The sequence below is a fragment of the Chlamydotis macqueenii genome, chromosome 25, assembly GCF_036417535.1.
Source record: "Chlamydotis macqueenii isolate bChlMac1 chromosome 25, bChlMac1.mat, whole genome shotgun sequence".
In the NCBI taxonomy this organism is placed as follows: domain Eukaryota; kingdom Metazoa; phylum Chordata; class Aves; order Otidiformes; family Otididae; genus Chlamydotis; species Chlamydotis macqueenii.
In genome coordinates, this window is record NC_141580.1 from 1,445,606 (window position 1) to 1,461,306 (window position 15,701).

At 47.7% G+C, this 15,701-nt stretch overlaps 1 protein-coding gene across 4 annotated transcripts in view; it reads right to left on the reverse strand.

Annotated features, from left to right (window-relative positions):
• Positions 1–876: 876 nt before the first annotated feature.
• Positions 877–15,701, reverse strand: part of HOXB4 (homeobox B4) — a 30,949-nt gene continuing 16,124 nt past the window's right edge. The window contains exons 1-3 of one of the 4 annotated variants that reach the window (XM_086766789.1): positions 15,440–15,555; positions 2,488–2,914; positions 877–1,718 (exon numbers count right to left, since the gene is read on the reverse strand). In XM_086766789.1, coding sequence (XP_086622915.1) covers positions 1,402–1,718; positions 2,488–2,908 — 738 coding nt within the window. In that variant the 5' untranslated portion in view covers positions 2,909–2,914; positions 15,440–15,555 and the 3' untranslated portion in view covers positions 877–1,401. Of the gene's footprint in view, positions 1,719–2,487; positions 2,915–3,029; positions 3,808–6,324; positions 6,409–15,439; positions 15,556–15,701 lie in introns of those variants that run through there. The other 3 variants (XM_086766787.1, XM_086766786.1, XM_086766788.1) reach the window with 3 other exon arrangements.

Here is a 15,701-nt window from a genome sequence, read left to right on the forward strand (position 1 = left end):
CTGTTTTGTCTGAGCCCGGTTTGGGAAGAGCATATTAATATATGCTTAGAACAAATAAATCATAATATGTAAGGCTTAGCAGTACTTAAGGCTGATATACCCTATAGTCAAACATCTTTTGTTTTCATTAGGGAGTTGAGGTTGTGCCATTGACAACAGAAGTCTCTGTAAAAAAAAAAAAAAAAAAAAAAGAAACGTGCTGTTTAATTAATTTCTTTAAAATAGGTATTTGTTCTCTCACCAGAACTAAAAGACAACCCCCTCCCCCTCCAAAAAAAAAAAAAACCACACAGGGTCGGATTCACAATGAAAAATTTTATTTCCAATTGCGCGCTTTTTGGATTTTTTTTTCTCCTTTTCTCTGCTATGTACAGGTAATGCTGGATCCACGCAGGACAAAGGGAGGGCACGGAGGCGGCTGGGCCGGGCTGGCGGCGGGGGGAGCCGAGCCCAAACCCCAGCAGCACTGCTCCCTCCCCAATTCACATTTTCAGTACACAACTGGGCTTTCCCCCAGGTGCCACAGCTTCTCACCCAGTTTCTAACCTAACCCCCCCCCCTTTCCCTTCTCCCCTCCCTCCCCCCTTTCCCAGACTCACAATTAACCTGCTGGACTAAAAAAAAAAAAAGATAATAAAAAAAAGCCTGGGGGCGGGGGGTCCTACACCACTCTCCATCCTCTTCCTTTCTTTGTCCACCAACCACTTGACCTCGTTTTCCTTTTTTTTTTTAATCCCCCCCCCCGAGGTTCCCCACTCCCACGCACGACCAACGCCGTGCCCGAGAGTCTCCCCACCACTCCCCACGGTCCGTGTCCAGCGGGGATTTTGGTTGTGTTTGTTGGTTTGGTTTGTTGTTTGGTTTTGGTTGGGCAAACCGTGGCAGGGTTGGGCTCGAACCGTCGAATCTTTGGGATGGCGCGACAGAAACTTTCCGTTTGTGGCTGGTGGGCGAGAAAAGAAAAAGAGGAGGGGAAAAAAAAAAAAAAAAAAGGAGGAGGGGGGAGAAAATCCAGTTCGTCTTGAAGAAACTGAGCCTCATTTATTAAAGTGAGCGCTGGTTGTCGAGGTAATAGCAGACATAAGGTCCATCCTTTGTACGGGAGAGTAAACATGACAAATGGGGCAGAGCTTGGCGTGATTAAAGATGAAACAAGGATCCATCTTAGCCAAATCTGAAACCTACTGTCTACAGCCTTCTTCTAATGGAAGAGCGGCCCCACAGCACAGCTCTGCTTTGTTGCAGCTGAGTCTCCCTCTGTTCCCCGTATAAATAAAGAGCATCCCTCCTTCCCTCGCTTCTTGGAGCATTAAAAAAAAAAAAAAAATACTGTCATGTGTTCCCTACACTCACACAAACTCACACCCACACCCACGCACACCCCATCCGTCCGAGGAACAGTTATAGGCTGGTGGCTGGTCCACGGGCTCGGTTTTGAGGTCCTCCTTGGGGGACCTGCAGGTTGGTAGAGGAGCTGGAAGAATTGGACCTGATCTTGGTATTTGGTAACTTGTGATCTTTTTTCCATTTCATCCTCCTGTTCTGGAACCAGATTTTGATCTGGCGCTCGGAGAGGCAGAGGGAGTGGGCGATCTCGACCCTGCGCCTCCGGGTGAGATACCGGTTATAGTGAAATTCCTTCTCCAGCTCCAGGACTTGCTGCCTGGTGTAGGCTGTGCGGGAGCGTTTCGGTTCCCCTCCTGAGTAATTGGGGTTTACTGAACAAACACAAAGCAGGAAAAAGAAAAAAAAAAAAAGGAGGAGGAAAAAAAAAAAAAAGAGCAGAAGAAGAATTACTGAGCTGTTCCTTTAACGGGTCCTTTCCCCCCCCAAAAGCATCAAACATTCTTTTGGTGGGGGGCATATACTCAAAAAAATACACCGCAAACCTTCTAAAAATATACCCAGAACCTATCTCCAAATCTCCACCTCCATCCTCAGCGCTTGACGTGTATTCCTGTCTCAACGTTTTTACAAGGTCCCCCAGACACATTTTCCGTGCCCTCTGCGTGAGTATGTACACATTTATACACGCACCTCTGCTCGAGCATCGCTCTCTTATCCCCGAACCCTTCCAGTTCCCCCCACACACATGCAAACAGGCAAACACAGACACTCCTTTTTATTAAATGTCGCACAAAAAAAAAAAAAAAAAAAAAAAAGGGACGGGGGGAAGGGAAAATAGTAAAAGTTTACTCAACCCGCCACTTAAATACAAATTACGAAAACATAAAACTTAACTTATGAAGATTCAACAGCCATAAAAAAAAGTAGCCTGCAAGAAATTGGAGGAGGATGGTAACAGAGACTTCAAAGGCACATGGCCAAGCAGAGCAATAAAAATTTATGGAGGATGTAATTATACCGCTCTGCAAACAGGCGATCGTAAATCTCCGCGAATGGTTATTTTACAACTGGTGCAATAAGATTTCTACAAGACTTTGAGGTGCTACTGAGTATAAAGCAAAGCCACTTTCCTTCACTTACCCGTGCTTACATGGACTTTTTTCATCCAGGGGTAAACTACCGGCTCTTTGCAAGCGGAGCTGGAAGGGCTGTGGTTGAGAGGGTCGTGGCTGCAGGAGGGCGGTGGGCTGGGGGTCACCGGCTCGCAGGGCTGCTTGGGCTCAGCGAGGTGGCCCTGGGCTCCGGCCGGAGGACGGACGGGACCCCGGGGGGACAGCACGGCTGCAGGGTGGCCGGAGCCCGGACAGGAGGAGTAGAGCTGCTGCTGGCAGGCTGACCGCGGCGGGTACATCGCTCCATGCTGGAAAGGGCTCTCTCGCCTCTGGCTGCTGTAATATTCCGGCGAGTGATTGGGAAGGTAATCGCTGTGGGAATACTCTTCACAGGGTGGGAACTTGGGGTCCACATAGTTGGAGTTGATCAAAAACGAGCTCATGGCCATTAATTTCTTAGAATTGCACACACGGAGGAAAAAAAAATAATATAGATATCTCTCTCTCCTAAAATTTATTCCCGTCCCCCCCTTTGCTGGTTTTCCTGTTTCGTGGAACCCTCCTACTTACTGTCAAGTGAACAAAGTTGGAGTCCATGTGACAGCGCGGGCCAATGGCGAGGTTGCCCTGCGAGCCCCGGATAAGGAAACCTGCCCAGCCCGGGCTCCCCCGGGGCCCCGAGCGTCCCCGGGGCGGCGGCCGGGGCCCCCCGCTCCCCTCCGGCCGCCCCCGGCCTCGCCGGGCCCCGCGCTGAGCTGCGGGGGCGAGAAGCGGACACCCCCCCTCTCTCCCCGACCGCCCACACCCCCTCGGGGGTGTGTCCTGGCTCGGGAGGGGGGAACCGGGGCGAGGGGGTGGGAAAAATTAAAAATTCCCCCCGAAAAAGAAAAAAAAATTAAGGTTAAAAAATGATGTTTTCAGAGGTTTCAGTGCATGGCGGCCCCCCCCTTGGGGGGGGTGGGTCGCATCTCATTCCGTGTTAAGGTGCCCCGAGCCTGGCAGAGATGAATAGGGGCTTGTTCGGGATCGATAAGAAATTCATCAGCTAATTCGGGGTACCCTGTCTCCTAAATCACACCGAGCTGCGCGCCGGGATTGACCGTTTTCCCACGCACCGGTGGAAAAAAAAAGGAGCCCGTCCTCCGAGCAGGAAATCAAGGACTTGATGAACAATTACAAAAGGGAATTAGCCCAAGTCCTAATGCATCCTCGCCTCGCTCTTCTTGCGATACAGACGCTGTAAGAGGCAGAGCGAACCGGCAGCCTTTCCAAAGCTGCCCCTAATTCCTCAAATTCGAGCTTAAACCCGAAACGCGCAATAAGCTCCTCACGAACGGCAGGAGAGAAAGCAATTCCCCCCCCCACCCCCCGCCCCCCGCGCCCCGTGTCAGGGCTGAGATTGCACAAACGAAAGCACTAGAGTGGGATCCTGGCTCTCAAATCGCAGTAATAACGCCTCTGACACCCCCCCCCCCCCGGTCCCGCAGCTCAGATTTTATCTCGAAGTGATGATAAAGTTCATCTCAGGAGCGCTGGAGTTGAGCTAAGGTCAAATCCAAAGTATTTCTTTTCAGCTATAAAACGGTTTTCTGGTTAAGACCTTGTTTTCACCCTGCTATTTAGGGTTCTGGGGGTGTGGGCAGCTTTTTTTGGGGGGGGTTGTTTGGTTTTAATGCCTTCTGGGATTGTGACCTGTAGTGTTTGTGTCAACTACATATTCCCCTAGATACGAATTTGTGACCCAACTTCCTTTACACAAATTCGGATCTACAGGGTACATATAGAAGACAGATGCGTCCTCCTTGGTCAGAGATCGTCGCCTATCGCCATAATTGTCTTCTGGGGCAGGGGGGTAAAGTTTTGTGACTCGAGAGATCAAGAATTAATCTAAAGATGGTCAAAAGATTCACTCTTCACAGGCAAGACGATTAATTAAAGCACCAACTCGTTATCCGAATAGATTACAAAAACTAGAACTTCTTTACCTTCTCCTCTATACATTATGCATTAGCATGCTAAAAAAAAAAAAAAAGCCAAACCAAAAAAATAAAAAAAAATCCCCTCCTGGACTGAATATATAAGTACAGACGCATAACGAGCCTCGAATAAAAAAAAAAAAAATCGTCCTTTAAAAGCAAAATGCTTTATTTCCGCCCCTCTCCGCCCTGAAACCCTCCTCATTGCTCTCTGATATGCAGCACAAAGATTTCACCCGTTTTTCGTTCTTGTAGGTCAACCAAGGTTTGGGCTTATGCGCGCGTGCGGATACATGATATATAAAAAAAAAAAAAAGGAAAAAAAACAGATGAAAAGAAATACAGAATGTAAAGGCAGATGGGACGACAGGTTTTTTTTTTAATGACAGGCAATTCTTTTTACAACCCGAGAAAAAGATCAAAGGCGTTTCATTTCCGAAAAAGGGATATAAAGCAATAAAATATTCATACTGTCTAGGTAATGAACCTTCATTCGGAACTAATGAGGGTAGCATCATGTTGAGATTTCGTTTAAAATTACAGTTGCCCAAGAGATTAAAAGTATAGCATCCCTCCTCCCCTCTTTCTTTCTTTTTTTTTTTTTTTTTTGTATTTCAAAAGGCAGGACATTTTTTGATCAAGTATCTCCTGAATTAATTGCGTTTAAATGTCACAGTAGAGAGGCCAGCAGAGAAAAGCTGCGTTTCCCCTGTATTAAAATTCCTGGGGGAAAAAAAAAAAATCTTAAATAGATTTCACAAACTCCTGCGTTTTACCTAAATTAAAATAGTTACATCCAAGCATTAATGTCCCGTAATTTTCCCGAACACACGGTGCCCAAGATTTTTCAGGTACTTGAAGGTGAACAGTCGTTTTTCCTGACAAAATGCAACATTTCCAGATAAACAGACAAACGAAGCCGTATTTTAAGAAAATAGCTCCAGTGCAGCTAGGACAATCCCCAAACGATTTTAGACGCCTAACCAAAACCCGGATTTCCCGCGAAAGAAGCAGAGATCGCCCAGAGCCGCCTTCCGCGCAGCGCGGAGCTCCGCGCCTCCGCTTTGCTGGGGAGCAGACAGCAGCCCTAAAATTTACTTTCCCCTCTCCAACCTGCCATGAAAGTAAGAAGCCAAACCAAAACTGCTTGTACAACGTATAGATGGATGCCACAAAATAATTATACGGAACCAATCCCGTTAGAGCTCTTTTTTTTTTTTTCCTCTCTTAAATTTTATTCCTCCTTTCCAATCTCTTCTCAGAGTTATTTTATTCTGTTTCCTCGCAGTCGGTAATGTAGCCATCTCCTAACCGGGGAGAGGAGCCCGAACAGGAATAACTAGGCCTATTCCGTATTTTTAACCCCCTCCCACATCCTTTAAAAAAAAAAAAAATCCGTTTTAATTTCCCTTCCCGATGACAAAGGGGGCTGGTGCCAGCAGACCAGCACCCCTAGCGTTTACCGGGATTTTTCCCCCCACCACACCTCCAAGAAATCTCCCCCTCGCCGCCTCAGATCCCAAATTTAAGGCAGCCCCTCTCTGCCCCCCCGCCCCGCGCTCCTTTCTCCTTTTCCCTGGGAATCCGCCCCACGTCACGGAAGTTTCTTGCAGCAAATTTCACCCAGGATCTTTTCCATTTTAAAGCCACCTCAGTTTGGGGGTGTGTGAGGGGGTGCTCCTCTGGGCTCCCCAGCCTGCTCCCCCAAGTGGGGGCCGAGAGACCCCCCAGCTCCCCCCCAAATCCTCCCAAAGGCACCTGCCAGCGCGGGGGCGGGGAGCGCTGTGAAATGGCTCCCGCCGCTCAACCCCTCTCTGCTCACCCCAAAAACGGGGGACACCAAGCGGAGGGTGCCCCCTCCCAGGTGTAACTCCGGCAGCGGTACCTACCTCGGCAAAACGTGGGTCTTTTCCTCGAGGTGATCCCCGAGGGGCTTGGGACGCCCCTCAAAACTTGGTGAGGTTTGGCAGGCGGAATCCCATAGAAACCCCCTACCCCCCCGCCCCCCCAATCCGGGCTGCTCTGCTCTCTCTCCCCGTGTTGCTTTTTCAAATTCTTGATAAGAACACTAATTTCTCTCTCTCTCCTTCTCCTCTTTTTTTTTTTTTTTTTTTTTTTTTTTCCCTGGTGGGGTCTCCCGGTGCCCCCCCCGCCCCCAGTTTTGTCCTTAAAGGCGAGCGGAGCCGCTCCTGGCAGCGCCGGGAGGCCCTCTGAGCATTTTGGGGTTGGGAAACCCGCAAGTTTTGGTATTAATCTCATAGTTTGTCAGTCTTTGTTAAACAGCGAGGCGTGTCCGCCCAGAGCCGCGCTGACCCGCGCTTCACCCCGCGCCGCGCTCCCTCCGCGCCGCTCCGCGCTTTAATTTTTACGGCTTTTTTTTTTTTTTTTTTTCCTCCCCTCTCCCCCGGAGATCTCGCTCTCGAGTCAGGGTCTGGCAGCAATGAGGATAGGGATTTTTTTTTATTATTCCCCCCCCCCCGGAAGCGCAAACCGATCGACTTTGTGTATTAAACTGGGATTTTCTCTCTCTCCCAGTAACCGGGTGCGCTGGAAGTTTAAGGTGCTTCTCTAGGGCAGAACTTTTAGTAAAGAGCAACCAGCTCCTTGCCTGCATCTGAGCTGTATAAATTGGGGGGGGGGGGGCGGAGAAACCAGCCCACACCTGTATTGCAAAAGGGAAAGGAAGATTTAAGCCTTGAGTGGTTTCCCAGCCAGCCTCGTGTATCCTTTTCACTCGCAATGAAGTAAAAAAAAAAAAAGAAAAAAAAAAAGGGGGGGGGAGAAATCATATTTTCACCTAAAACCCACGAGGCAGGGAGGAGGGAGGCGCTGGCAGGGCCGGGGTGAGGGGGCTGCGAGGATTCCGCGTTTCTCCCCACCATAAAGAGGTCATTTGGAAAGTAAATCGAGATTAAAAAAACCGCGTTCCATTGATTGTCCAACAAGGAAAAAAAAAAATAAATAGAAGGAAAACACACCCTGAATTGTGTTTGCAGCGCCTGGCTGGTACTTAGGCACCCTCACCCCCGGGCCAAGCCTCGGGCAAGGGAGATAAATTAGAAATATCCTTGGAAATGATACCTTTCATTTTCTCCCTCCCTCCCTCGCATCTCTCCGCACGAACCCGCTCCAAACGCACGCGCAGCCTCGCCTCCTAAATGGAAAGTTAAACGTTGGGATGGGGGAGTGGATGTTATAAAGAAAGTTGGGAGGTGGCCTGCTTTTTTTTTTTTTTTTTTTTTTTAAATTGCCGTGAAATTATACCTGCTTGTTTTAATATCCCGAAAACAAATGGCCTTTATTATCCATTACCTGTTCTATAAACCTGGAGTAGAAATGACTGTTCTGGAGAGATAAGTGCAGTAATTACAAGGGCGAAGAGATGGATCACCCAAGTTACAACTAAACGGTAGCCCTTACATAGTGATATTTTATAAATACCAAGCAAATTCGCGGCAATTAATTAAACCCGAGCCTTATCACGCGAAACAAAACGCTTTACGTTCTCTTGAATTTCACCTACTCCATGAATATATTCGCATCGGGAAAGCAAATGGATTTTCCAGAATGCCTTTCCCAGGGCTCTAATATTCTCTCTTTCTCTTCCAAGAAAAATGACCCTTGTTGTAAGTATTTAGTCACTGAAAATATTTAAAAGCCGAGGGGGAAAAAAAAAAAAAAAGCAAATTTGCAGGGCTTCTTTTTTTTTTTTCCAGAAGAGTTTGCCTTGCTACGACTGTTTGCTTAAGAAGCCATTGAAAAGATCTTCCCCAGTCCCAGTGCAAATAATATTTAGAGTTTGGAGGGTTCAAAGTCTGGCAGCGTAGAAATAACTTTGAAATGCCAAGGGAAATATTTATTATATCAGTTCATTAAACTGTTGCAATGACCAGAGTGGAGTCACATTTCAAGCAAGAAATAGAAAACGTTTCATTCAAATTCCGCCGGAAAGCGTGCTGCAAAACAAAATCAGCTCCTTTAACCGGACCGAGCGACGAAACGGGCACTTAAAAGCGCCTTTAAAAGCGAACATGGAAATTTTTAACGCCGTCGCTCCATTGGTTTTGCCTATATATCACTGTTCTGGACTTCCTCCGATTGAGGTGGAAGTGTGAATAGTAAATCATGGGCGTTATATCGTGTAATCCTGGTTTTTGGGGGTTTTTTTCGGATGCTCAGACGTACCAAAAGTGTTTGGCCTGGGGGGGGGGGGGGAGCCAGGCTCCTCTCCGGGGTTTTGGACGTGGTTCCCGGGTTCGAGCACGTTGTCACCAACCGCGTCAGACCCGGGTTTGGGGGTCTGAAGTTGGGTGTTTTGTATTTTGTTTTATTTTACCTCGGTATAATTTAAACCCTATCCAAACAAAATTGACGCTGGAATGAGAATTATTTTTTTAGCTGCTCGCGTTAATATCCTAGCGGGACCTCCACGTAATCGTATTTAATAAATGCATTTCCCCCCATATTCTGATAATTCGGCTCCGAATAGCGTTTCAGAGGTTATCTTAGAAAAATACTAAGTCGTCGCTCGGCGTTTCCTCACGAGAGACCCATATCAATCTACCTTATTTTCTACCGACATCCCACCCCAAATCCTGCAGCCCTCTTCTTTTTTTTTTTTTTTTTTTTTCCTCCCCCTCCCAACCTCCCCTCCTTGCCGGCTTGCGGCTGAAGGTCGCTCCCACCCTCTCCCATCTCTGCCCGTCAGCACAGACTCTTCCTCCCACCTCGCCCCCCTCCCCGCTTTCTTTCTCTCTCCTTTTTTTTTTTTTTTTTTTTTTTCCCACCCTGACATCAGTCTATCGGGGTTATACACAAGACTGAGTCACGCACAGCGTAAACTTTTGACCCTCAACTTTTTGACCCCTCGAGCTATAACGCTGTACTAACAAGCCCCCCAAGACCAGAGTTACCGTCTACGGCCCTGGAAACTGATGCCGTGCTGATTTCCCTGTTTTATTTATTTTACTTTAAAAAAGAAAAGGGAAAAAAAAAAAAGAAGCTGGATATTTCCTCGCGATTTTTTTTTCCCAGGGAAGAACAAAAAAAAAAAAAAATCAGAGCTTTACAAACATGAGATGCTCATCTCCAGCTCACCCATCGCTATTTTAGACGGTTGTTGGTTTTTTTTTCCCCCCTTTTTGCTCCCCCTCACTTTTATATTTAATAGAACAGGAGAAAAACAAACAAACAAAATCCCTTAAACCACAGCTGCATTGCGTTATTTCTCTTTAATTTGGGATTTCACCTAGGTGAGTTGCCGTGATTAGCCTGCTCTGATTTTTTTTTTTTTTTTCCTGCTGTTGTTGTTCGGGGCGAGGGGGTGGGTAAAGAGGGTGGTGTCCCTATTTTTTGAGCCCCGGAGCTCGGCGAGGGGCAGCTCCGCGGCCACTCCGGGGGGAAACCGGAGCCCCAGTGGGGAGCACACGGGGCACGCGTGGGGAGCGGTGCCGCTCCAGCCCGGCCCGGCCCGGCCCGGCCGGTCCCCGCTGGCAGTGAACTTGGTCTCAGGCGGGCTCTGCTGGCTGCTGGGGGCGTTACAGCCCGGCCGCCTGCGCCCAGCTCCCTGCCCCGGGGTCGCCTCTTCCTCCCCGGCTCCATCCCCAATCCACCCTCCTCCAGTTTTCTAAAGTCTCCCTACAGAAACAGAGCCCTGATGTGCCACCAAAAAAAAAAAAAGAAAAAAAAAAACACAACACCCCAGCTCTGTAATCTGTTTTGATTTGAAGGGTGTGTATATATATGTATATATACATCCACATACATACACATGTTAAAAAGAGATAAATCAAAGGGAGGAAAAAAAAAAAACCAACTCTCGTACTAGTCTTATTCTTTCAACGCTCGCTGTCAAAATAGTTTCTTTTAAAAGCTATTTAAGGTAACAGAACACGGAAAAAAAACTACACCGGGTGGACACCTCTCGAGTTAAGTTATCAACCTCCTTCCAAATCTCATTTGTTTAACGTTAGGAGAGGGAAGAATGGGGAAAATCAGCTCAGACACCGAAATAGCCACGCTCTGAAAGAAATTTTCATTATTAAATCTATTCCAGGACTGAAAGGAGACCCTCAGAGTAGGAGCCAAGCCCCATAAGAATCCTTTTCGGATTCCCTAATTGAGGAGAGACCTTTATCAAGAGGATTTTAAATAATCCCGTCAGCTCCTTCTCTTCAGGTCGGACGTGTAATTAAAAAAAAAAAAAATAAAATAAAAAGAGAAGAGGTTGGGTCTGGGGGAAAGAAAGAGCAATTTCTCAGCCTGAAATTCAGCTGTGGGGGAGGGAAGGGGCTGGTTTCCCTCGAAAGCTTGCCCGTCTTGGGGAGGTCAGGGTGCGTGTGCAGGCGGGAGCGGTTCACAGGACTATGGCAAATAAATAGGTGAATGATCGGAGCGGTACTTCCATTGAGTGAAACACGGGAATTCCAGCCCCAGTTCTGGTCCCTGTGCCAGCCCAGCCCCGCCGAGCCGGACACGGAGCCACAGCCTCCCAACCTTCATTTTTGTGGCCAAGGAGGACAGAAAAAAAAAAAAAAAAAAAGAGATCTCTTTGGCTCCTCAAAAGCATAATTAGCACATTGTTGGTGTGTGTCTGTATCGGAGCAATATGAACCACATCCAGCCCTGCGCCAGCCCTCCCCCTCTAACTGCCAGTCACCAGCGCGCCCGGGCAGTGAGACTTGGCAAATTAAAAAAAAAATTAAAAAATTAAAAAAAAAAAATTAAAAATAAATAAACACCCCACCCTGGAGCTTATGTTTTCCTTAAGAAGGTGACCCGGCAGCCCCGCGGTCCGTGGCGGGGCGGGATGCGGGGCTCGCAGAGAGGAGCGGGGGCTGCACAAGTCTGCTGACCTCGGAATGATCCCTCTCGCCTATGAATTATTGATGAGATATGAGCTCTGATTTCTCTTTTCAGTATGCAAACCCCATTATACTGTTAAAATGGCGATTTAATCGTTTAGAATAGCTTCGCTTTTTTTCCAACTCATTTGTGCCCCTTCCTTTTCATTTAATTCTCTTAATTAAATCCTTTAACAGATTTTAATCACTTTTTGTTGAATAAAATAAGACATCATACACATCTGTAACTAGGTTACCTTGGCGAAGTTTGTTTTTGGTGGCGTTTCTTTGTTTTGGTTCTGGTTTTAGTTTGGTCTACTTGCTCTCTTGGTTGAGTTTTTACAACCAGGGTGGAGGCAAATTTTTATTTTGTGCCCTAACCGGTGAGCAAAGAAGGTCAAATGCACAAATGCTTAAAAAAAAAAGAAAAATCTTAAAGAAATAAATAAAAATAAATAAAGCCATGACATTCAAAATGGCCTGACAGCAGCACTGCAGCGCCGAGCTGCCTTCCGCATCGAAGCTCTCCCCAAACCTCCCTGTGACACACACCCCCCATTTATTGCTGAAAAATCATGGGAATCAATTTGGTATTTGATAGGTGAAATTTAGTCTTTTTGGCCCTTCAGCAGCAGCTTGGGCACGGGGGTCCCAGGCCCACCCGGACACAGGGCCCTGGGGATCCCCAAAACGGGGTGGAGGCGGGGGGTGGGCGCTGTGATGAGTGCAGATGCTCCACTCGGGTCTTCCAGTCTGTGGAGTCTGGGTGGGTCCTGGGTGAGGAAGAGCTGCTCTGGGGCCTGGGCTTTCCCCCCAGAGTACCAGCGGGGTTCGGATAGTGTTTGCTAAATGAGGTAGGAAACCTTCAGGGATGGGGAGAACCCAGAGAGGGATGACGGGGTGGGGGGCAAAAAAAAAAAGGCAGAAGTGAGAATGGCTGCACTGGTTTTAGAGGGATGCTGCTAGGCAGGTGGGCTCGGGGGAGGCTGCTCCAGGCTCTTGAGAGGCTTCGCGGTTTGGGGGCAAACAGCCCCCATCCACCCAAGCCACCACCGGCCTCAGGTCTGGAGAGGCCTGAAATCCCAGTTTTCCCCATCGGTACCCAGTCATGGCACAACCACAGGGTTAAAAAAAAAAAAAGATGTATTCCTTCCTAAGCAGTAATCACGTCCTAGAGATTCTCCGTCTTCTTAAACTCTGTATTAAAGCATTTCGTGTTTATTCTGTCTTCCACAGCTACAGAAGAACTGATTGTCCCATGTCTGATGTATGCCAGTAAAGTGAGAGAAACGATGAAAAACGCAAAGGAAAATCCCCGCCTACCTGCACGGTCAGAGCTCCATTTTCCTGTTTACTCTCCTTATACTTCCTTTTCACCAGCAACAGGGAGATTTTTTTTTTTTTCTTTAAAGGATGGGGGGGGGGGGGGGGCGGGGAAGCCTGTGCTAAGCCTGTGATCCCTTCCCAGGCTGTAAAATGGTAACCAGTGATACGTCCTTATGCCTCACAGGAAGCTGGAGGTTAACACCATGAAGGGGGGAGGAAACAAAAGCCTCTAAAGCCCCAAACCCCAACTTGTTAAAAATAAAATAAAACAAAAGAGCAAGCCCCAAAACCATGCTGCAGGTAGAAAGCAGATCTTGTGGACAGGGTTTCTTGCGAGCGGTGGGAAGGAGAGTGGGGTGGTATTACTACACCAGCAATAAAATCCAGTCCCTGCTCCTTTGCTGTGGCCCAAGCCCAGTACCCACCCTGTGCCCAGGGTGCCCAAACCGCGGGGATGGCGCGGGGCTGTCCCCTGTTGTCACCCACACAGGCATCTCCTCCTCGCTGCACTGTCCTGAGCTAAATTGCATTGCAAATTCCCCTTGCTCTGCTTTTCCCCCCTCTTCCTGGAAATAATGTGTTGTGCACAGTAAGTGATTAGAGATGGTGGTATTTAAGAAAAAAAAAAAAAAGAAAAACAACAAACTTTTGCCTCCTGTGATGGGTGTGAATTTGGAAGGAAAGTTTGTCTGGGAGTATATTAAAAAAAATAATTGTATTTTTGAGCAGGGACTGGACAGTGATGCAGAGAATGGATGGGGAAGAGGTGGATGGATGGGTGGATCTGTGGATACAGGGATGGATGAATATACTTGGGAAATACGGTGTTTGTGGGCACATGCGTGCATTGAACGTACGGTTACATTTTCAAACATACATTCAGCCGAAGGGATCTCACTTTTCTTCCCTAAATCGCTCGCCAACATTTGAATCAGGAGAAATTATTTCTAGTCGCCAGTGTAGATCAGAAGAATCAGCAGGCCATCACTTGGTCTAACCCCATCTGACACCACCACACACCTCTCCCCACATCCCCTCCCCTCCGGGCGTTTCTAACCCCGTGTAGACAAACCGTCTGTCTGGAGCCTCTTGTGTTTGCGCGGCTAAATTCACCTTTAATGCCCCAGGAGCCCTTTAGGATCCCTTAAAATATCTTTATTACCAACTGAAAGGCAGGCGCAGAGGTTAGGGAGAGGCTGCCCGGCACAAAACCAGTTTGCTGAGTAGGAAAGGCTCCCCGCACCCTCGGATTTCCAGCTTTTACGTTTGTGATGGCAGGTTTGCAGAGCAGAGGTTTTTCAGCGTTGCGCTGGCCACCCTCTGACTGCTCGGGGACAAGCCAGAGGTTCAGGTGATGATAGCAAAGATATCAGGAGACACATGGAGCAGGACAGGAAAAACAGCCCAAGGAAGGAAAAGCAATCTCCAAAGTGTGCTAAAGGGGGACATTCTGCTTTGTGTAAAAGAGACGGACATGTGTCCACCAAATGTTGTCTTACTGTAAAAAGGAGGGAGGGAAAAAAAATAACAAAAAAAAAAAAGGAGCTTGTGAATGCTCCAAATTCTAGAAAATCTCCATTCCTCCCCCCCAGCACCTCTGCTTTGAACTTAAAAAAAAAAAAAAAAAAAAGGATGGCGGAGGGGGGAGGGGAATAGATATGAGCTGGTTCAGGTGTGGACGAAATGTCCCCCCACCTCTGCTGCGGATGTGGCAACTTGGCTTTCAAAAAAAAAACCAACCCCTCCAGAGTTCCCCCCTCCTACTTTGCTCTATCTGCTCTATTTTGCCCTATTATCTGCGCGTCCGCGGAGCCGGAGCCTGCGGCCGGGGCCACCTGCCTGCCCCAGCCCCTCGCCCCCCCAGCCAGGGCAGCCTCTGCCCTTCCCCACCAACTTGTTTATTTTCCCAGAGAAAAAGGCTGCTGCCTGCCTTTCCCAGAACGATGTCACCCTGCGAGGGGGAGAAGGAAATGTGGGAGTTAGGTGGAAATCTGGGGTTCAGCAGGGTTTGGAGGGGCCGGATGCAAACTGCAGCCTCTCTGATTATTTTTCTCTAGCACTTCAAGACAGGCTGGACATAACAGTGGCCGTTCACTGTCTCCATATGGTAGAAACGAACTACGGAAATATGAGGACGCTCGTTCATATTATTGAAAAAAAAAAACCACAACACAAAAATCCGAAAACAAATAAAAGATTAAAAAAAAACCAAAAACCCCAAACAAAGACCAAACAAACCTGAAGCAAACCCCCCTACCCCCCCCTCTACACAGGCCGAAGGGGGGGTGGGGGGGGAAGTGCACACATTTATTTGGCAAGCAGGTGAAAATAATTAAAGTCAAAAGGTGCTAACAACCTGAGGAGCAGGGACAGAGCACAGGTAATTGAAATGCAGAGGCGTGGGCCCGGTTTGGGGGGATTTGTCAGCAGCATAAACCGCAGCCAGTCACCCCCAACAAACGAGCAAGAGCTTTTTTTTTTTTTTTTTACATGGCGAAGGACAAACCCAAACTTTGTCTGAAGTACACGCGTCCCCCGGCAAAGACAGGATAATCATGAATCTTTACAGTTGTTGGTTTGTTGTTTTTTTTTTGTTGTTGGTTTTTTTTTCCTTCTCCTATTTCTCCCTCTTCCCCAAAGTTTACTGGCGGGCCTCGGAGCCGTGATGGAAATGCAATGTCTTTCCAGCTCTCGGGAGGGTGAGAGTTAGGACCTTTTTAAAAGTGAGAAATAAAGCTCTGAAAGAGAGACAGACCCTCTTTCCTCCCCGCTCAGCCTTCAGCCATATCAACCCTTTAAAAATAGTTTAAGCAGATAATATTTCAGAAGAACTTACTTTCAGGACTCCAGTCTATTGGCTCTCTGGGCTGAAAACTGGACCCGCAAAACATGTTCCCTGCAATGGCCACGTTTATCTCATCTGGAAAAGTGCTCACCCATCGCTGCCCCTTACAAGCCAAACCGAGCAGTTAAAGTGTCACTTAACATTCTAGAGAATGTGAAATATATTGTACATTGTCAACTCCCCAAAACCATAAAACTAACTTTATGGACCTCACGTGACTTTTGAGAGCCAGTGAGGGGTATCTGTCTGAGGT